At 43.0% G+C, this 22,005-nt stretch overlaps 2 protein-coding genes across 4 annotated transcripts in view; one reads left to right on the top strand and one right to left on the bottom strand.

Annotated features, from left to right (window-relative positions):
- Positions 1-8,250, bottom strand: part of XPO5 (exportin 5) — a 579,115-nt gene extending 570,865 nt beyond the window's left edge. Inside the window, exon 1 of the mRNA XM_069236247.1 lies at positions 7,994-8,250. Coding sequence (XP_069092348.1) covers positions 7,994-8,098 — 105 coding nt within the window. The 5' untranslated portion in view covers positions 8,099-8,250. The remainder of the gene's footprint in view (positions 1-7,993) is intronic.
- Positions 7,847-22,005, top strand: part of POLH (DNA polymerase eta) — a 76,154-nt gene continuing 61,995 nt past the window's right edge. For 2 of the 3 annotated variants that reach the window (XM_069236249.1, XM_069236248.1), the window contains exons 1-3: positions 8,751-8,923; positions 20,282-20,471; positions 20,881-21,015. In XM_069236249.1, the coding sequence (XP_069092350.1) occupies positions 20,335-20,471; positions 20,881-21,015 (272 nt within the window). In that variant the 5' untranslated portion in view covers positions 8,751-8,923; positions 20,282-20,334. Of the gene's footprint in view, positions 7,923-8,750; positions 8,924-20,281; positions 20,472-20,880; positions 21,016-22,005 lie in introns of those variants that run through there. The other variant, XM_069236250.1, reaches the window with a different exon arrangement.

Raw genomic sequence — 22,005 nt, 5'->3', positions numbered from 1 at the left:
TCTATCAGGATTTTTTTATAGAGCGCAGCTAATCACCCGTTCATGTCTCAAGGCGCTGGGGGGCAGCTCAGTCGAAGCACTGGATGGCCAGTCCAGTGAAAGAGCCAGGTCTTGAGGGCCTTCTTGAACTGAGGAAGAGAGGAAGATTGCCTAAGATGAAGAGGAAGAGACTTCCAGGTCTTAGCAGTGAGGTAGAAGGATCTTCCTCTGGCTGTGGTCTTGCAGATCCATGGGATGGCGGCCAGGGCCATGTGAGTGGAACGGAGCTGTCTGGTGGGCGTGTGGAAGACGTGGCGGTGGTTGAGGTATGTAGGTCCAATGTTGTGGAGGGCCTGGTAGGTGGGCATGAGGAGCGAGTAGAGGTCTCTCAGGTGCCCAGAGATGTGACTGTGGCGAGGGATCTCCAGGATAAGTTTAGCAGTGGCCAAACACCTTCAGAACCAGCAAAGCAGGATTATTCACACAGAATTAGATCCGTAACCACTTGAGGCAAATCTAAGGAAAAGCATCTCAGGGTCCCAGTTATGTATCCCCCATAAATAATACTGTTCCTGTGTCGCTGATGAGGACAGGTACACTCCTGGCCTTCGTTGACAACATTTTTTACAGATTCAGTAGACACTCCAGTTGTGAATAATACAGTTTAGTAGATGACAGCACAGCATAAATAGTCCAGCAGTTGAAAGAGATATCCATTCTAGGTTCCAGATTCCGAACAGTTACAACAGTACAGTGGTGTACAATTAAAAATAAACAAAGAACTATTCCAACAAATAGACAAATGTCTATAAATATAGTTACACAAATTCTTATAAATAGATTAACAAAGAACGTAACACTTTCCTTGTTTTGTCTATCTTTCACGGGCAGCGTGGTAAGTATATTTCCACCTGCGGACCTGGCTCTCTGATTCCCCCACCCATTTATGTTCTTGCTCCAGCGGCCAGGAAAAACACAATTAATTAATTCTACTATCTGAGTGAAGTATAGTAGGGTGCTTCAGTGTCTGCCATTAATATGCCAGCTCCCAGGGAGATGGGGACCAAGTGGTGGAGGGAGGCATCTAGATTCACTACGCATGCACCCCTTTATGCCCCCCTAAAAGGGAAAATAACTAATGATGCTCCAACCCCCAAGGCTTGGCCCATCCAGAGGAAATTAGAAGAGACATTGGCAGAGCACCACACATTCATTTTTCTTCTTTTGGAATGTTAAAAATTCGTAAATCTTTAAAGCTGTATATCTATGGCCCTGTTGGGTTATTTCTCTTCATCTTGGGCTTGTGTTCCTCGGGGGGCAATGCCCAACTCCAAGGAGCATTTTCAACAGGCCTCCTGGCCTCCAAATGGAAAGCTTCAAGGAGAGCAGGATTTACTAGCTCCCTAGGACAGCTCTTGCCACTGCCTGGCTCCTGAGGAGGACATTTTGCACAATCCTTCCACTACCAGTCAGCAAAGCACCCTCATCCTTGCATTCCCAAGCCCCCATGGTCTCCTCATCTTGCAGGGCACCCAGGGTGTAATTGAGTCCAGATCGTCCCTCAACTGTTCCTGAGGGGCTATGTGAGGGCCAACGCCACTGGCCCTGGAGAGAGTCATCCTAGTCCTGGGTGTCGGATGGTGATAAAGTTTAGTCCATCTTGGCAGGGCGCCAAGTGGATTCTCTTTCCAGCTGATCATCAATTTGCCATTGTCGCTTTCCAGGGCCAGTGTCTTCTCAACTGGCATGCCTGTGTGCAGAGGTTTTTAAGTGGGGGTGGAAATCATGAGAACGGGCAACCTTCCAATCCCCTCATCATGAAAAAAGGTGATTTGCTGATCATACTATCAGGGATGTGGAGTTCCTATCGCCCGACGCCGGGGACATGTTGTTTGGGGTCAAGGGCAACAAGTTTTCATGTTTATTTTGTCATCGTGTAATCACGTTTGAAAGTTTAACAACATGAGGCTAAGTATAGTGCTCCCAGAAAGCTCTCTGATTCGATGCAATTTTTTGCAGAAGCTTGTAAGCATGAGTGATGATTCTCTGGTTTCAAAATAAACGTTCAGAAAAAATGCAAGTAGGAAAAAAACTCTTCGCTACAATGAAGTTTTAGGTGCTATTTCTTTGACGCGTCATTTAGTAAAATGTGTTGATGCATGCTAGCATTTAAAAAAAATATTCCAAATGGAAAATCAGTGTAACCATTTTCAGCAAGATTATGGGAAGCAGGAAAGTAAACAAGCACTGACAAAACCAACCAATCCAGCATGTTTTGTAAGTATTTTGGTTTCATCAATGCGTGTCTTGTCTTGGCATGGCTTTTGCAACACTTTATTGTTGTGGGAGGTGCCAAGCCCTCACCATTGTAACAAAGACTGGTAAAAATAGAAAAAAGTTTTTGGTCACAATATGTTCCTTGTAGAAGAACAGAACGCGATCACTCACAGTAAAGCCAGCTGATAGAGGGAGAAATAGAAGTTTAATAAAAACAAAATATCTCTGTTAATGCCAGACCTAATTAGGGACCAATTCTTTAAAAAAAAAAAAGTGACAAAAGTGCACCCATGGTATACGTCTTTGAATTAGTGACTTTCATGAATTCACAAGAGCTTACAGAAGTAGACCAGGAAATCATACTCCTAGAAAATATTTGTGAACTATATTTAGCACAAGCAAACATACATGTATATGTTTGCTCATGTGAAAATCTATTTAGCGTTTACAAGTTCACTTTCCTTCCAACCACCTTTTTCCCCAACCGTGGAAGAACTTTTACTTCTGCCATTGTCATAAGTAAATTTCCAACCTATCTCATTATGGGAAAAGATTAGAGAAGAGTTAGTGAAAATCCTTAAAAACATGCAAGTCAGTAAGTTTGCAGACTCAAAAGGCATTCCAGCCCTAGATCTATTGCTTACTGCTTACTCCAGCCCCAGTATGTAGATCTGCGGAACAATGACAAAATAAGGAAATTGTTATAGTAGGGATTTAAATTGCAAGTATTCAAACCCTACTAAAGTAGCAGCCCTGGCATGATCAGAGAGGCTGTTATCAGAGCTCTTATATGATGAGATTGCTGTCATAATTTGTCGCCACATTACATGGCACCGAAGGGACCAGTAGATTTTTTTTTACAGGACAAGCAGATTTAAGAAGCAACCTGTCCTATGGACAAGTAGTTGTTTTATTAAAATTTCACAACCCTGTACTATTAACAGTTGTGCGGTATCCCCTTACCAGATCTGCAATCATGTTCTCAACACTCACTCTATTTGTCAACGCCAGCTGTATGCCCCCCTTAACCATCCCGTTAGCTCTCTCTACCAATCCGTTCGCCTGAGGATTGTACAGCGCTGTGCGAGAATGTTTCACCCCACATGATGTCAAAAAAAAAAATCATCTCATGTGAGGTAAGTTGTGTACCGTTGTCTGTAATTAAACACACAGGAAACCCTTCTTCCCTAAAAATTTCAGCTTGTACTCGCACTGCGGATGATGTAGCTATTTCCGACATAACATTTTATTACCAACCATTTTGAATGGACATCAATCACAACAAATGCAAACCTGAGTTCTTCTTTAACTCTATTCATGGGACTAATAAAGTCTCCACATAACGTGTGCCGTATCTGTCCTGGATCCACTATCTGACCGAACTCTGATTATTTCCCCACCTTCAACTTTTTTTCACTGTGCAGGCACGTCACATCTCTCCACCCAAAGAGACACATCCTCATCCATAACCGGCCACCAGAAATCTTCTCTGAGTCTCTTCTTAGTCAAAGATTGCCCCAGGTGCCCTTCACGACCAATACTAAATAATTTCTTCCTTACTTCCATTGGAGGTATTGTCGTAGTTTCGACTCTTGCTCTGAGCAAGACTGCTGGTCTCAGGATGACAGTACTTTCATTTGTAGTTGACTAAGTCTTTTCCTACAACTAGTTGCAACTGTTGTCCAAACCTTACCGGCTTACTAGCAGTACCTCACCAGAAACACTATCGTAAAAGGTGATTTATGGCAGTCGTTTATGCATGGACTCAAAAATAAGATATCTCAGGGAATGTCGTGGTTAAACGGAGATTACCCTTTTCTCACAGATATATTATGTCTCATACAAACAAAGGTAATAACACAGATGCAGTGAAGTTATAATAGTTTTTATTTAACATAACTGCAATTTGTGATAAGTTGCATGAATTGCAATGATTAGGATAATGAATATACCAAGCAACAGTATTGTGAAGAAGAGAGTCATTGTTATGAAGACCCCTACCATTTTGCAATATATGAAAGAAATATATATATATATGTATAAGATGTAATATGCCCTAATACCCTAATGAGAATAGGCCTAACCTCCTACCTAAAGGAGAGCTGGGTTTGTTAAACCTAATCTGCCAAAGCTGTGTCCATGAGAGGAGCCCCCAACCCTCGTTACCTTGGAATGAGGTTTATCTCAGACTCCGCAGGGACACGAAGACTGGGTCGGCGTCAAGATGACTGCAGCATCGGTATCAACGATGGTGGCGATGCCCTCTGGTCGGAATCCCTCTGATTATCTGTCTAAAAGTGTGATGTATTTATACAGATCTACAAGGTCCCCTGACGTAGGTTTATTCCAAAACAATAAATAACAGGCATGCTTGGAACGGCAATTAATATCAACAATCCCTTGAAAGTATAGAGAGGGAAAATCCCTAAGTGTGAACACCTACTGTTCGTTGGTCTTTCGTGCTTGATCTTGACGCCTTGGCGCAGTGACACTGATAATAAAACTCATAACAAGTGGCCCAACTATAAACAAGGCAGCCATCTTAGAGGAAATAAATAATTAAATGGGCTAAGACAGAGCAAGCTAAGTAGGTTAAAAGTCACTAGGTGACGGGGGCACGAGTTTACAAGCCTACGGCTAAGCTAACTCCTGCTATCCCGTTAAAACAAACTAGGATTCACTACAGTATGATCTTCTCACCTAGTACCAATATGCTGCCTCCCACAATAGACAATTCATCTAATACCTTACCATATGTTCTTAAGGCCATCGGTAGTGTGCTTTCTCTTCGCCCTCCACACGTTACCAACTTTACCACGTCACTCACGTCATCCTGATCATGGCCGCACACCACTCATCCTTGGTAACTGCTCCCGATGACCACTGCGCAACATCTCCAACACTCGCAACAGAACCCTCAACATCACTTTTAATGACAGCTTCTTTGTCTATTGTTTCCCAATTCGGAGGTAAACGCAAAAGACTGATAGCTTGCACATTCCTCCATCCTAGTGTATATATTATATACTGTAATTATACACCTGAGATCTGGCTGCTAACAGAGCTAACCTGGCTGAACTCTTACCAGCTCCCCCTGGCAACAATACTTTCATTAGGGTCTATGATCAGACCATAACTTGAATTGACTTCCCCAAATATATGTCCGAAAATGTTCCACATCCCAGGCTGCCGCCAAAGCCTCCTTTTCTATCAGAGAATAAGTTCTGTTGATGTAAGAAAGTGTGATGCAAATGCTACCGTTTTGTCACCAGTACCATGAAGTTGTGATAAAACTGCACCGATCCCAATGGCGCTGGCATCCACTGTACCTACCGAGTTTTTTCTTCCACATCAAAAGGAACCAAAACACCTCCCTCACATTTCCTTTATTGATTCGAGGCCTAGTTGCTGTGAAGTACTCCAAACAAAGCTCACTCCTTTTCTCAACAAATTCTGTAAAACTTCTGTTTAGATGCAAAGTTCTTTACAAATTTAGAATAATATTCTACTAAACCTAAGAAAGACCTTAACTGATCTTTATTTTTAGGTGGTAGTGCCAATTTGATAGCATCCAATAAGTTCCTTATGCTTAACTCCATCCTGTGACAAAGAATGACCTAAATAGTTCACTTCCCTTACTAGAAAGACATTTCTCTTTTCTTAGAGTCAGACCAGATTTTAAAATGTTGTCAAATACTTGCTTCAATGTAATACAGTGTCCCCAAAAACCAAGATATCCTGAAAGTAGATGACATTCTGTATGCCTTTAAATTAATCAGTCATCACTCTCTGCAAAACATAGCCCAAATGACATTCTAGTAAAGTGAAATGTGCCTTCCATGGTTATAAAACGCTGTTAATGGCTTGGAATCAGTATGTAATTCTATCTGGTGATACGCATGTTTCAAATCCAATTTAGAAAATAACTTTTCCCCTTTTTAACAACAACACCAGCTCATTGATATTGGGAAGTGAATAAGTGTCCATTACCACATTCTGATTAAAATTTCTCAGGTCAACACAAAATCTAAGTCTGCCATCAGTTTTCCTTGGGATCACCACTGGGGATACCCAATTTGACGCTGCCACAGGTTCTAGAACACCACTATTCAACATTTCCTCTATCAATTTTTTAAATTTTGCCCCTGAACAAAATTGGTATTCTTCTGACTGTGTTGAACTGGAATCGCCCCTTCTTTCAATTTAATTTTATGACAATAACCCCTCAATTGTCTCATCTCATCATGAAATCCACTCACTGGACAATAGAATTATTACCAAAGAATGTTTACATACGGCATGTTACAGCAGAACCATTAATTCTACAGGTCTTCCTCGCACTACAGACTCATCCGTTGCCTCCTTTTCTTAATCAACATATATACAGAATCCTGTCTATTCCTTCCTGTGAGTTGTCATCTCCATCTTCTTCCGACAACATGGCTATCTTCCCTTTACTTGGATTGCAACACATCCTGGCAAAATGTCCATTTAACCTGCATATTCTACATTCTTTCCCAATTGCAAAACAGTATTTCACCTCAGTAGTATGGCTGTAACTGCCACATCTCGTACATCGTTTGTCAACTTCTTACGTTTCTTTTGTTGCTTTATTGTTAATGATCTTTGTCATGCCAAGTGTGTCATAGCGTTTGCCTACTGCTGCCACCTCTTCTTTGGTCTCTTTTTTGTGTATCACCTTCAGACAATATTCTGACTCTTTCACAACCTTTGCTATCTCAATAGGATATTCTATTGTGGGGCTCTTTGCTGCCCACAACCTCTACTGCATTTTCCTACTCCTACATTGAACAATTAGTTGATCTCTTATCATTTCATGAGCCATTTACCCAAACTGACACTTCACTGATAATTCTCGCAAGCAACCAAAGGTGTCATCTGAACTGGTAAGACTGCTTTAAAGCAGTATCATGGGAAATAGCTGTGTGGCTGCCTTGACATCGCTCAGCACATGAAAGCGCTGCTACCGTGCGCGCTTGACATGTTACCGCTCAGTTACATCATCGTTAAACCATTCCTGCCTTTGTTAAGCGATTGCCCTACAGAGACTGCAGTACAATGTCCAGTTTTAAATATAGCGCCTTATCAACCGCGCTTACCTTCAATGAGTGCAGTGAATTTCCCAGAGCAGTCACCACATGGATAGTTTCTGCCCAACGTGCTGCGCATAGGGCAGTCACAATGCAACCCAGAAGTTGTGTAGGAAGAACTAGCAGCATGTCGCCAAAAATATGTTGTAAAGTCACACTCCATAAACGAATGCTTGATGTTTTAATGTGATTTATTCGTCAAGCCAAGGTCAAGCGTGACTTCCCTCCTTGCCAGTTCCTCACAACTGTCAAAGACGGAATCCACTCACTTGACAATGATAGAATTACCACAGAATGTTTACATATGACAGATGACAACAGACATAAACAAAGCAGGAGACGCCTAGTTCTCGCTGTCGCGCCAAGAAACGGATAAATACAAATGCGTCACGTGGGAACAGAGCCAGCGCATCGTTGACACTGGACTTGGGCGCCTGGGCGCGTGGGCTGCACGTGGCCTCGCTGCTCCCGCGCTGATTCGAACAGCGGAGCCCAGAGCGGCACGCGCACGCCTATCCCGTCCCTGCTGCCGTGACGCCACACTTTCCTGCACAGGTGTGAGTGGAGCCGGGGGAGGTCTCGGAGCGGCGCGCGTGCTGTCCGAACTCTGAGGATGCGCTCCTTACCTTCAGCGCCTCGAGCCGGTAGCGCTGGGTGGATGCCGGGTCCATCATAACGGTCACCGCCTTCACCAGCTGTTCGCAGAGGGCGTTCACCTGTTCGATAGACATTATGCTTGGCCGTGAGGACTGGGGGTGGTGGGTTGTCTGCAGCACTGAGTGTATTTCCCTAGTCAGCTGGGAAAGCTTCAGCTAGCGATTGCCCTCGCGTGCAGATTCAACGAGCATCCATTGAATGCAGCAAGATGATGACGGTCTGGCACAGGTGCCTTGAGTGAAATCGAGGCTTGGTACGCAAAGAATTCCACTGGTTTCTGCCGCCACACGCATGCGCGCTGAATGAGACACAATGGTTGCAAACGGAGTTTTTATTCCTCTGCTCTTCTAAAAATGACACATCATTGACTGCTTCGACTTCTGAACTGATTCTCACTACTTCAGTGTATCTGAGTTAATTTCGTGGCCGTTGGCAGTATGTGTCAATTAAAAATGTACCCATATAATTGTTGTAATTCACGTTTCTTAAGTTATACTAACTAATATTGGATCATAAACTGTTCTCCGAGTAGGTGTTCTGAGCGCGCTCTAGGTCCGGGGCATGTAACGTGAATCCGTGGACGTGCTTTCCAAGATGTAGGACTCTAATGTCGTCAATCCAATATGGCTGTGTCCTGCTATGTCCTAAGGCGTGAGTTCCCGTCCCAAAATGGACGCTGCGCGCGTTGAGTCGCGCTTCTCGGCTCCGCGATGTGGATACCTTTCCAGTATGGCTGCTGCCTGGGTCTGGCTCGCAATGTTAGTTGCCGGTCCGGAGTGAAGTTTGCGCATTGGATCGGAGGAGGGGGGATCTGTAGCTGGCGGGAGCCCGTGTCATGGCGAGCGCAGGTCTGCAGACTGCGGGTGAAGTTGGTCACTTGGCGTGAAGTACTTTTTAATGTACGTACAAAATAGTGCGAAAAAACAGAATAGTTTCTGTCATACTTTAACGTGCTAATGTTTGTCTTTTCCATGTATTTTTGTGTGACATTTTAATTTATCGCCTGACCCTTTGCCTGGAGGGCCGTTAGGATCCCCGGCAAACCAATCATACCGGTATAATGTTGATAGTATGTAGGAAACCCATCGTAAGGTCCTAGGACTGGGACAGGAACATTCCCACCAGGGGGGCCTCTGCTGCCTTTCACTAGTCTCCCCGACGCTGCGTTTGAGCAGTTCCCATGCACCTCGTTCAGTGTCTGTAACCTCGGGGTCTCAGTCTTCTTTGTTTTGCTAAACAATGAAAAATTTTCTAGCTTACGCGCTAAGAATTTTCAATTCTATTAAGGACACGGAGGCGAGGATTATGCTTTCTCTTTCTTTACTGAAAATCACAGCAGCCAATTAAAACACGATTAAACAAAAAACAACATTTCCCAAAGTGCTCTAGTGTATAAGTCACATGCACCAATCAACCATAGTGACCTTAGTCCATAAAGTCCATAACCTCTAACGTCATATCCTCTTTCTTTGCTTCAACCAAAAACTGTAATATCTTTCTCACGATCTCAAAGTCTTTAGATGATACCAACTCTCATCTAGGAAGGAAGAAACCAACGAAGGAGACCAGACTGAACATCAAGTCGGTTTTCCAATAACGTAGACATCTGGATGGAAGGAACTTCAGGAATTCTTCTGATCAGTTCCTAAGAAATAAAAAATAAAAAACCAGCCGGTAATATCTTCAAAATAATGGTAAAAACCTTTTAATATCTTTCACGTCTTATTATATGATATAAACAGTGGGAGGGTAACAATGAATACAAATTTTTTAAGAGCAATAAAATTATCAATATTCATGAACGGGTGGAATAATCCTCGCCTCCGTGTCCTTAATAGAATTGAAAATTCTTAGTGCGTAAGCTAGAAAATTTTTCATTCTATATCAGGACCGGAGGCTCGGATTATGCTAGTTCAAAGCTGACCCATAACAACAGAGGCCACATCCAAAACAGGCTTAAAGTAAAACTTACGAAAAGTACTTTCAGACGACCAGTCTGCAGATTTCATAATATCCGCTAAACTGGAACCTAGTGTAAAAGACTTAGAAGCCATTGCTCCCCTTACTGAATGAGCTCCAAAATGACTAGTATCAATGCCTGCTTCATTCATAAGCCATCTTAACCATCTTGCAAGAGTGGCCGAAGCAACTGGTTTAAAGGGTTTCTGAAGCGCAATTAATACTTGCCCATTCAAGTCCTGTCTATGTTCTTCGGTGGATATTTCATAATCTTTAAGACATTGTACCACACATAATTTTGGATTATCTGGAAACCAAGGGTACGATACTGACCTGCAATTGCTCTTAGTTCTTCTGAAAATACTAAAGGTTACTCCCTCCGGAGAATAAAGTCTCCCCGATAGATCTAGGGCTCTCACGTCTGAGACTCTCTTGCATGAGACTAAACATAGTAACATAGTTAATTTAGCTGACAGTTGTTTCCGGGACAGGTATTTGTTACAAGGCCAAGAATCCAAAAATCTTAACACAACATTCACATCCCAAAGTACAGAGTACTTAGGCTGAGGAGGATTCGAAAATCTGATACCCCTCAACAGTTTACATACTAGCGGATGTTCACCTACCTGCTTGCCTTCAATAGGAGGATGACCTGCAGAAATTGCCGATCTAAAGTTATTGATAGTTCTATAGGCCAAACCTGAAGAGGCTAACTCAGCCAGAAAATTAATAATCATGTCAATACCTGACCCCATGGGATTAAGATCTCTTCCATTGCACCAACTAACCCATTTACGCCATGCCGAAGCATATCTCTTGTGGGTACTCTTTGCCCATGCTCGCTTGATAAAGCCTTCAGCCTGTTGCGAAATTCCCGGGGCTTTCCAACTTGCCCTGAAACCATCCAAGCCATCAGAGTTAGAGTCCCCGAAACAATTAAGGGATGTTGATGGCCCTCCGGACTGAGCAAGAGGTCCGGACGAGGAGGAATTAGCAGTGGAGGAGCACATGCTAATTGAAGGGCAATAGGGAACCACGGCTGAGACCTCCACAACGGGGTCACTAGAATCAGTTCTGCCTTCTGTCTCCTCACTTGAGCCAGGACTCTGGGTATCAATAGGAACGGCGGGAATGCATAACACTGGAACGAGTTCCAATTCTGTAGAAATGCATCCGTTGCCGAGGCCTGAGGATCCGGTCTCCAACTGAAAAATTTTGGAACCTGATTGTTGAGGCGAGACGCAAAAAGGTCTATCTCGCAGAAACCCCAAGCCCGGATAATTTGTCGAAATATCTGTGGATCCAGCTTCCAATCGCTGGGATCCGTCAGATATCTGGAGTTCCAGTCTGCTACTAAGTTCTGATCTCCCGGAAGATACTCCGCCAACACCACTAGTCTGTGTTTCAGGCAATAATGCCAAAATTCCTTGGCAATTTCCGCTAAAATTCTGGAGCGCGTTCCCCCCAGTTTGTTCACATATCGTACCGCTGATATATTGTCCATCCTCAGAAGAATGCAACAATCTGTCCTGATCGGGGATAAACTCTTTATTGCAAATGACCCCGCCAAGAGCTCCAAGCAATTTATGTGCAAATCTTTCTCTGTTGATGACCAACGACCCCCCGTTGTCATTGAGCCACAACGAGCTCCCCAGCCCCACTGACTGGCGTCCGATTCTATGACAACCTCTGGGTGAGATCAGAAAATGGCCCTGCCATTCCACGCTTCCATGTGGTGAAGCCACCACTGAATCTCTTCCTTGACCTCTGAAGTCAGAGGAACCTGGGCTGAGTAACTCAGCCCTTGCCTCAAATATTGAATCTTCAATCTCTGGAGGGCCCGATAGTGTAAGGGGGCAGGAAAAATTGCTTGAATGGATGAGGCTAACAGACCCACTAGTCGAGCAATGCTCCTTAGGGAAATATTCGGGCTGAGCAATGCCGCTCTCAATTCTCGTTTGATATTGCGAATTTTCGCAGCTGGAAGTATCAATAGGGAGAGAATGGAATCTATCCTGAAACCCAAAAACTCTATCGTTTGGGACGGTTTCAACAATGACTTCTGCACATTGATAAGGAAACCTAATTCCTGCAGTAACGTGACTGTCCAATTCAGATGTGTCAGTAGCGTTGTTGCATCCTACGCCATCAGTAAGATGTTGTCCAGATATATGATAAGACGAACTCCCTTAGTTCTCAACCATTCCACTACCGGTCTCAATAGCTTTGTGAAGCACCAGGGGGCCGAGGATAGGCCGAATGGGAGAGCCATGAATTCTAGGCAACGCCCCTTCCACTGGAACTGAAGATACTTCCTGTGGGGGGCGAAAATTGGGATTGAGAGGTATGCATCTTTTAGATCCAAACGAACCATCCAATCCCCTTCCAATAGAATGTCTCGCAACATGTGAATTCCCTCCATCTTGAAGTGTCTGTAAACAATCCAAGAATTGAAGTCTTTCAGATTTAATACCAACCGGTGACCGCCTCCTTTTTTGTCTACCACAAAAATAGGATTGCAGAAGCCGGTAGGGTGTGGAGTTGAAAAAGTTACTGCACCTTTGTCCAACAATGCTTGCACCTCTAGATCTATAAAATTCTGATTTGATTGGGAAAAACACATGTTTATCGGAGGAGCATGCTGACACGGAGTGCTGAGGAACTCCAGGTGAAAGCCTGACACTGTCTGAATAACCCAAGGATCTCCTGAAATCTCCCTCCATTTGTGCACAAACAGGCTGACTCTACCCCCAAGAATAACCTGTGAATGTAGCATTCGTCCGCCGTAACGCCCGGCCCTGACAAAAAGGCCCCTTCGAAAAACCTTTTTAAGGGACAGTTGAGCCTTGACCAAGGTTGAAAAAGTAGAGCAAAATTTGGCCAGTTCCTTAATGAAGGATGAGCCAAAGAGGAGACCTTCAGCAGCTGGTCCCGCTTCGGAAGAAGCCAAGTCTACTAGCTTAGAATCCATCCGCATCAGTATAGATTTCCTGCGTTCAGTGGAGATAGCACAGTTTGTATTGCCTAAAAGGCAGACCGCTCTCTGGGCCCATCCCAATAAAACATCAGTGTTCACTGGGGTGCCTGATTCCTTGGATGTGGTAGCCAGATCTAAAATTTTTGTCAATGGGCCTGCCATATCTAGTAATTTGTCCTGGCAAAGGCGCCAGGATCTGTCTAGGCCCTTTTTGGGATCTTTCCCGTATTTCTTCATGAAGGTAATCAATGTGGGATCAATTTCTGGAGTTTCTGCCACATTATTATCTAACTCCGGTCTGGGGCATTCCGCCTTGAGCCTGGAACGCACCTCTTTATCGAAACCTTTCCTTAAGTTTGCGTGAACGTAAAGTGCTACCTCAGGAGTTGGGAGCCAACTCGAAGATCTAGGGTATATAATCTCTGATGGGTTAAAATCTAAAATTTGAGGTGTAGTGGAGGTAGTTTGATTTTTTACTAAGGTTTAGGGTGGTAATGTCATCAGAATCTGGATCATCGGAGTCTCCCGATGAAGAGGAATTACGTTGGGAGCTATAATTGTGCTCTGCGCTTCTTTTCTTGCGCAATCTTTCAAACATGTCTGCGTGTAACTCTCCAGCCGAGTCTTCCTGTGAGATATTCTTAGATTTTGATTTAGATTTTTTTGGGAACAGGTGTAGCAGTGTCTGTGGAGGAGGGGGAGGGGTCCCCAGTCATCCAGCCCTGCGCTTGGGCATATTCTAATAATTGGCCTGAAAATGGGCCAAGAGCTCTAGCCAGAGCATCATCAACCGACTGTTGCACTCTTGAATCTAGTACTTCAACCAAATTTATCTCTAGTTGGTTGTCGGTATCATCAGGGTAGAACCCTGCATCCTGGTCACTCCATTGGGCCATATTGAGGTAAAATATATGACCAGAAGACAATAATAATAACAGGGGGAGTGAAAAAACCCCAACAGGAGCACTAGCAGGTCAAAATTAATAATATATATATATACTTAAAGCCACACCTAATGAGAGATAAGTATATATATATATACAACAATAATAAAACACTGAGAAGGATGCCTGCAGTAATAATTATTTCACTCTAGGCCCAGCCTGTGTATAAATTTTTACAACCCAGTAAGTGTTCTCCTTATCTGGGCGTGGGGAGGAGTTGAGCAGTTGCTTCAGGCAAGCTCCGATGCCTCACGCGCTGGCAGAGGAATAAACGAACCGATCTCATGTAAGGGCACAGGGGAATGAGATCGGTTCGTAAATGACCTGCGCATTTGGCAACACCTGTTGCCAGAGAAAACAGACTGCGCTTCTAATGCGCAGCCCTCTCCCGTGTTCCCTTCACAAGGGAAATTCAATTAAATGACACTCGGTAAACTGAAAGCGTGCTCGGCATTCTTTACAAAAATAAATAACTCAGAGAGATTCCCTCCACGAAGGAAAATCAATAAAGGCACTTAACTCAACAAGAAAAATCAATAACCCAGAGAAATTCTCTCCCAGGGAAAATCAATAAAAGCACTAAACTCGGCAAGTGGAGTGCAGAGAGAGAATCAATATAACCAATTAACTTTCTAAGTAACCGAAACTAAAGGTTTAAAGTAAACACTGAGGCACGCAGACTCGCGGTGCCTGTAACATTTAACAATTTAAACAATCTTAAACTTCAATACAATTAGTACAAGTGAAAAGTTACTTATCTGCTGCGAAGCAGCAAAGAAAGAGGATATGACGTTAGAGGTTATGGACTTTATGGACTAAGGTCACTATGGTTGATTGGTGCATGTGACTTATACACTAGAGCACTTTGGGAAATGTTGTTTTTTGTTTAATCGTGTTTTAATTGGCTGCTGTGATTTTCAGTAAAGAAAGAGAAAGCATAATCCGAGCCTCCGGTCCTGATATAGAATTGCTAGCGCACCTGGTCCTTAGTAAGTAAACTTTCAAGGGGACGCCTATAGGCCATGAACCTTTTGGATCGCATGGAGTATTGGATCGTATGGAGTATCCTAGCTATGTAGTAATTGATGAACATCAATTATCAGTGTAATCAGTCAATGACCGCAAAGAGAATCATTAAGCATGAGACAATATATCAACATTTCGGGAATAACCACAACTCAAATATACGTTTTATCAATTTTATTTCCCTATTGGTTACAATATTAAGTCATGAGGTTAATTCAAACTTTATTCAATCAGCTCAGAGTTAGTTCATTAATGACAACCAATAACATAATCTAATCAGAACTTGAGAAAATATATGCTTTAATGCTTCAGCATAAGCCAACAAAGATGAATATGTCAACATCAATAGCAGAGTTCAGCAATCAGTTCGTCAATCATTTGTCACTGACAGTGTCCCCCAAATAATTCTACCTAACCCAGATTAGCATTTAGCATATGGGACTTTGTGCGAAAACAATTTAGAACATGAATTTGGAAAACATCTAGCTAGTAGATAACCTACAAAAACAGCGCAGTTGGTACCTAGAAAGAAAAGGCACAAAAAGTTAACCAGTCACATTGTCATAGCTACCTATCCACGAAATGGATCGGCAACAAAGTCAGTCTTCGTCTTCAGGTCATCAATAGATCAGCAACGCATCAGGCTTTCAAGAGCATGAGCCCAATGATACAATCTTGAATCGTGTCTTCTGGCACCAGCATTTCACCCCTCACATCTGAAGTTTTAGCCCCTTGTCATGACTTTTTATTAGTTTGTCAGTCCATCCCCTTAATTCCTAACTGGTCAGTCAATCAGCAGTTACGACTCTATCCTATAATAATTTTGCAAATCTATGAATTCTAATATTTCTCCGTTCTCAGTTAGTTGATTGGTTCACTGTACGATGTCCTCATCATCCGGCTCATCAGGTATCAAAAATTTTGCATCTTCTTCTCTAGTCAGTGTCTCTCTTGTTTGAGTCCTGGGAAAGTACATCGAGTCTGCCTTACACCAAACTGTAACAATTTTAGTTTCATCATCTCCTGTCCATCGGTACATTGCAGAAAACTCTAACAAAGCAGATTTTATTATTAAACAGCAAACAGTTCACAGTCAGTTCAATGCACCAGCAACTTCAACATTGTGCGTCTATTAATTCGGCTCCTGCATGAGGCGGGAAAAGACTAGACCACAACTTCGGCTAAGTTAACTCTACAATATAATGCAAAGCATAGGTTATACATCTTAATATGACACATTAATACATTATTATTATACATTTTCATTATTCCACGCATTTTTAGTCATTTTAGTACAAGTTTGTATAAGTGGCTGCCATTCCCCGTGGGCACATTTTCAAACGTGCACATTATTTTTTCGTCTACGATTAATTTCTCTATGAACTTTTGTTAATCATAACATATAAGCATTTATTAATAATTTCTATTTAGCACATCTGCTTCAACACAATATAATATGTGCCAATGATGAAGTGCTGACCCTCTCCCTCCTTAATGTTAGTCAGTAGAAGGAAGTGCCATTAATATAAAAATAGTTCTCTGTCTACGCACAACGTCGTTCAAGAAAGACATTTTGTAATTTTATATCTATTTATATTGTGGCATATCAAATTAGCGCGTTATACTTTTATTTATTTAGTGGAAAGCACATGTTTAGGTTAAGAAATCGTCGTAAATGAAACCCTGTCCTTGAGTAGTAAAGGGAAATATAGTGAGAGAATTATCCAGTGGCATAAATAGTACAATTAACCAGTGTCGGAAATGCACAATCTGCACTTAGGAAAGTTGGGTTTAAGTTCCAGCTTCCCTGCTTGACTAAACTGTGTGATCGCACACAAATGGCTTTACTTCACTCCCTCGTTTTAATTGAGCTTCAAATCAGATATCACCTTGAAGAAATTCATTTTAAGATGTGTGCTATATGAAAATCTTACATGTGTATGGTATAGTGGACAACAATGTCACTGTATTTGTAAAAAATAATATTGCCCCTATACGTACAGTGCAAATAACCAAGTGGCATCTCTTGGTTCACTCATCGTGGTGTTTTCAGGCCATTGAAGGTGGAGGTATGTTTAGGTTTAAGAACTATTACTTTAACATATGTCAGTGCAGTGATATAATGTAACATACATGTAAGGAAGGAGATGCCTCTTTTTGTATGGTCACCCTCAACTTTTTGTACTGATGCCACTGATTTACAACTCTGAGAGTGCAGAGGCCTGCAAAAGAGACCTCAGTACCCTGACCTTAAAGTGTGTATGTCGAATTAGCTTATACCAGATTGGCATAGGCTAACTTACTTGTAAGCCGCTAGTCTATGATACCAGGGCCACACAGGACATGTAAGTTAGAAGGCCAGCCAAAGGGGGGCACGCTAACTGTGCCACCATGAGTGTGACACAGAACAAGTCTCCCAGTCTGCCACTGCAGACTGGAAGGGCACTTTTAAACTTTGCCATTTAAAGCAATGGCAAAGCCTAGCCTGCCCCTGCAATATGTGTAAGATGCCCCTACAGCAAGCCTACTGCAACCTAAGGCAGGGTGCAAGATATTTTGCGGGCATATTTACCCTAAGGGCACTTTTTAGCATAAAAAGGGCACCCCTGGTACCCAGAACTCGCATCTTGACTGGACTGGAATAGGACATCCCTGCTGCACTGTGGAACCAGCAGAGAGAGGCTGCCCCACTGTGGACTGCACCTGGTGAACCTAATGGCTAGCAAAGGAGAGGAACTGTGCCTGCTGTGTCCTGCTCATGGAGGAGTAGTCTCAGGAGCCCATCCAAAGTAAGAGATTCTCCGGGCCTTTTGGCTGACCTCCTGTTCACAGCACAGGACCACAACAGCTAAAGAAGTCTGCTGAGGTGAGTTGGTAGCCTAAATCTTCAAGGCACCACTTCTTAGCATCATGCAGCACCAAAGACTAGGACCCGACTCTCAAAGTTGCACCGAAGATCGCTGACCATGAGAGAGTTGTCTAAATGCATCTTGGATGCCCAGAATGCGAGTTATCAACCAAGAAACGATTCTGCTGTGACCTCCATACCGGGTGACTGGTAGTCCAGTGGCGACTGGACTTGTGCCAGAACCGAGAGGACTTCAAAGGCTGCCGCAGAAAGACCGCATCGCACCCACAGCATCCTTCACCATTTTCAGTGTCCTGTATCCCCGTCATCAGTACCGCTTCCATAGGTACTTATTGCAGAGGGATAAAAATGCCTGGAACTTCCTGAACACTGCTTCTAACTTTAACATAACTGTTTCTGTGAACCTTGCTGGTCCCTCTGACTGGCTTCTTGCCAGAGTTGTTCGTCTAAAGTAGCTCCAAGTAACTGCATTAACACTTGGCCAAAGTTTTTTTTTCTTGAAAAAGTTTGTCTCAAGTTTGTTGAATTTGCCATTGCTTGTTCACCATCAAGTGAAAAGCGCATATTTACTACACCCCGAAAATCCTATATTTCTGGAACCCTCTGGTGGATCTTTTTGTTATGGTGTATAAAACTACATAAAAGGCAGGCCTCCCCCCCTTTTTTTTTTTTTTTTAGGTCGAGCGCGCAAGTGCTCTGACAAGTTGTAATCTATCTGTGGGCTTTTAACCACACCCATCACTATCACTCGTTCATCGGCTTGCCTTTCAAAAATAATTTTATCATTGGTAATTGCTCTATGTTTGTTCTTCCTTGAGGCAGTTTTGTTACCGCCTTGGCCTTTGACCCTGTTACATGGACATTTGCTGATACGTTTGACTGCGAGTGAACTTCTTTTTCCTCTTGTGTCTCTCCTTCACGCTCATGGCGGCCATGGCGCTTTTGAATTGGCTTGCTTATGTCAACTGTTTTACTTTTTATTTTCAATTTATGTGGCAAGAAAAGCCCAGTTAGCAATTTACTACGCTAATAGCCCTAATTCGAGCAAATGCAAGACCCATTGTATTGTAAATGCTTGTTTTAAATTGGTGTCAATTTCTCAAGTGGCTGTTATTTCTTCTTCAGTTGTTTTGGTGCTGGTTAAATGCTTTACACTTGTTTCTTTTGTGTAAGCCTTGCTTCTCAGAGCCACAGCTACCCAGGGTTGAGCTAGCGGGTTAAACAAATGAAACCTACTGGACCTAAAGGGGGTGGTAAGTGTATTAGATGGTTAGGTTGCACAACCACACCGTATACCACATCCAGTTCCTCTCAGTACTAAAGCAAAACACAAGCGTTCAAGATATAACACTTTTTAGTCTGAAACAGTCTTTATCACATGTTCACAGGAAGTTTGCTGTTTCGTTTACATGCTGACATTCGATTTCTCAGCTTCTGCTTTGGCTCTTCAAGTTTTAGATCCTTTCACTGCGCTCCCTATGAATTTTCTGGCTTGCCCACTTCTAGTGATGAACACTGCAGTTATGACATCTTTTGTGTATATCATGTAAGTCTAGTGAAGTGAGGAAATCTTCTTGGAGGATCTGCATTGATGTGATCAAGCTGTGTTGTTTGAAAGAATTTGTAGCACTTTAGCATGTTCCAGTTGTTACGTTTACCCATCAGTGCACTTCAAACTGGGCCAGAGTGGTGACTGTCACAACGTCTTGCAGGAATGAGCATGTATTCAAAGGGTTTTGTTAATGATAAGCTCCATAAAGAGTTTGAAATAAGTGAGCTGTGGAAGGCGAAGATCTTTGGATACTGTGGGAACTGGTGACTCACTTATAGTAGACTTTGGTTTCCTATGCTGTGGCCAGTCATCACTAGTGTATCTCCTAAAGTAGCATGTCGACTTTGGGGCCTGCAAGAAAGAATGTAGTATCTGGTCACCTGATAGAGTAATTTGGGGCACTTCAGTGGGTGCCTTTGTGTACTATGTATAGTGTCTAAATGTGGTGCAGTATTTCACTTATACTGTGGCCCATGCAAATTCCTTCCTCCAGCCTAGTCATGGTCCTGTTTTGTATGAGTCTACTGTGAATATGACTGCTGCAGTTGCATTTTTTTCGTAACATACTTATGTTTTTAGATTGAGGCCCCAGTACAGGTCGTGCACAGAGTCTCACCATAAGCTGTTTGTGTCACTGCAGGCCTGGGCTAAACGTTTATTTTAGAGTCTAGGAAAATTGCGTTCCCCACAGAGATGGCATACAAAGCTCCACAGCTCTGGTAGACTTGTCGGTCACAAATTGTGAAAGTTTAGGAGGGATCTACTCAAAGAAAGTAGGTAGATTGCATGTAACCCTTTCTCAGGCTGTCTACTAAAATGTGCCTCTGCCCACCCATTGTAGTTCAGCTGCAGACTTTCTGTATTTGCCACAGTCTGTGGGGCACACCTGCCATCGATGATTTAAGCCCATCTTTTGCTTTCTGTCTCTAGTGTCTGGAGCTGTGTCTGGTCTACGACAATCTGTCACTAAGGGCTGCGCAGGTATGGAGCGCGGCACGGAGCGAGTTGTGGCATTGGTTGACATGGACTGCTTCTACGTTCAGGTGGAGCAGAAATTGAACCCTGCCCTGAAGAACAAGCCATGCGTTGTCGTGCAGTACAAGACGTTTAAAGGTGGCGGGTGAGTGCCGCTTTGAGCCTAAACATGTAGACCAGTGGTTCCCAACCTGTAGTCGGGGGACCCCTGGGAGTCCGCGAAGCCTTCTCAGGGGGTCCGCGAGAGCCTAGAAAACTAAAAAAAATATTAACAAATATTGACAAATTAGGTCCCCAGCTTCCAGTAATGACTCAGGCGGGGGTCCCCGGATTCCCATGATGATTCAGTGGGGGTCCCTGGGTTCCATTAATGTTAAAGTGGGGGTCCACAGAAATCAAAAGGTTGGGAACCACTGATGTAGACAACTGTTCGCCGCTTATTTCTTGTGCATTGCGTCTGTGCTGACGCAGGAACTCCGATTTCTACCAGTTAATTTCTAAATTTGCTGACAAGTATTTCTGTCTGGTTTTCCTTGGATTTTCTTGTCTTGCAGTATAATAGCAGTCAGCTATGAAGCCCGAGCATTTGGAATTACCAAAACTATGTGGGCGAACGATGCCAAGAAGCTGTGTGCGGACTTACAGCTTGCTCGTGTCCGTGAATCTCGTGGGAAAGCAGACCTCACTAAGTAAGTCGGACCATAAATATTAAAATGTGCAGTGTGTAGGCATAAGAATAACTGAGATTATCACAATAAAACCATCATCTGCAAGCATTTTAAAAAGCACAGTAAGCAGATAATGGGAGTTGCTGCTAAATTAATGCAGTTGATGCTCTATATTGAAATAAACTATCAATTCAAGCTCTTCACCAACAGTTGGTGTTATTTCACTAGTGCTAGGCATTAATTCGTCATTGAGCTTCGTAAGCATAGAGACTGGCATTATTTTAATACTTCAGCCAAGCACGTTCTCTTTTATGCATGTATCATTTTCAGATCCACTGCAGAATGCTGTCCCCTGTCTTTGATAACAGAAAGCCCTTTTGCGTTCGTCTGGAGATAACCAAATCTGAGGCATGAATAGCATAGCCCTTAGTGTTAAATGCCCAAGCTGTGCTTTTTGATATAATAAATGATTGCACGAGGTACTAAAAGTGTTTTCTCCAAAGAAGCAATACGTTCCCCGGGTGCAGCTGTCGGGCAGGAGTAATTCCATGTTTTTGTGAATAAATATATTGAGTTTAATAGCTGGCTCTTTCAGAACATTGGTGCACCCCCGTGTTATCTGCAGGAAGCTGGTCTCCTCTCGGCAGAAAACAGATGGTTGTTTCTTCCTTAAATGGTACTCTGGTAACAGTACCAGAGTTAACAAATGTAGAATTGATTCGTAAAGGTTTTCTTTACTGTCTCCTACTTATTCCACGGTCACCCTCTGTGTTGCTTCGGTTAAGGTGAAGTGTGTTCTTATATTATTTCCTAACCTGGGACCTTCATGTTGGTTCATGGAATGGGGGAGTGAAGCTGTGACCAGGCAGCAAGAAAATGTTTAGGACAAGGCATTGGATGGTTAATGTAATCAAATCATAATTACCTGAAAGGGTGTGTATAATTGTTTGTGTCTGTGCCACTGAGACCCTTAAGCCTTAATCATTTGTAGTAATGAGATCCCTTGCCTGT

The sequence above is a fragment of the Pleurodeles waltl genome, chromosome 5 (assembly GCF_031143425.1).
Source record: "Pleurodeles waltl isolate 20211129_DDA chromosome 5, aPleWal1.hap1.20221129, whole genome shotgun sequence".
NCBI classification, from domain to species: domain Eukaryota; kingdom Metazoa; phylum Chordata; class Amphibia; order Caudata; family Salamandridae; genus Pleurodeles; species Pleurodeles waltl.
The sequence above is the reverse complement of the archived record's forward strand: the minus strand, read 5'-3'. Positions and strand labels throughout refer to the sequence as shown.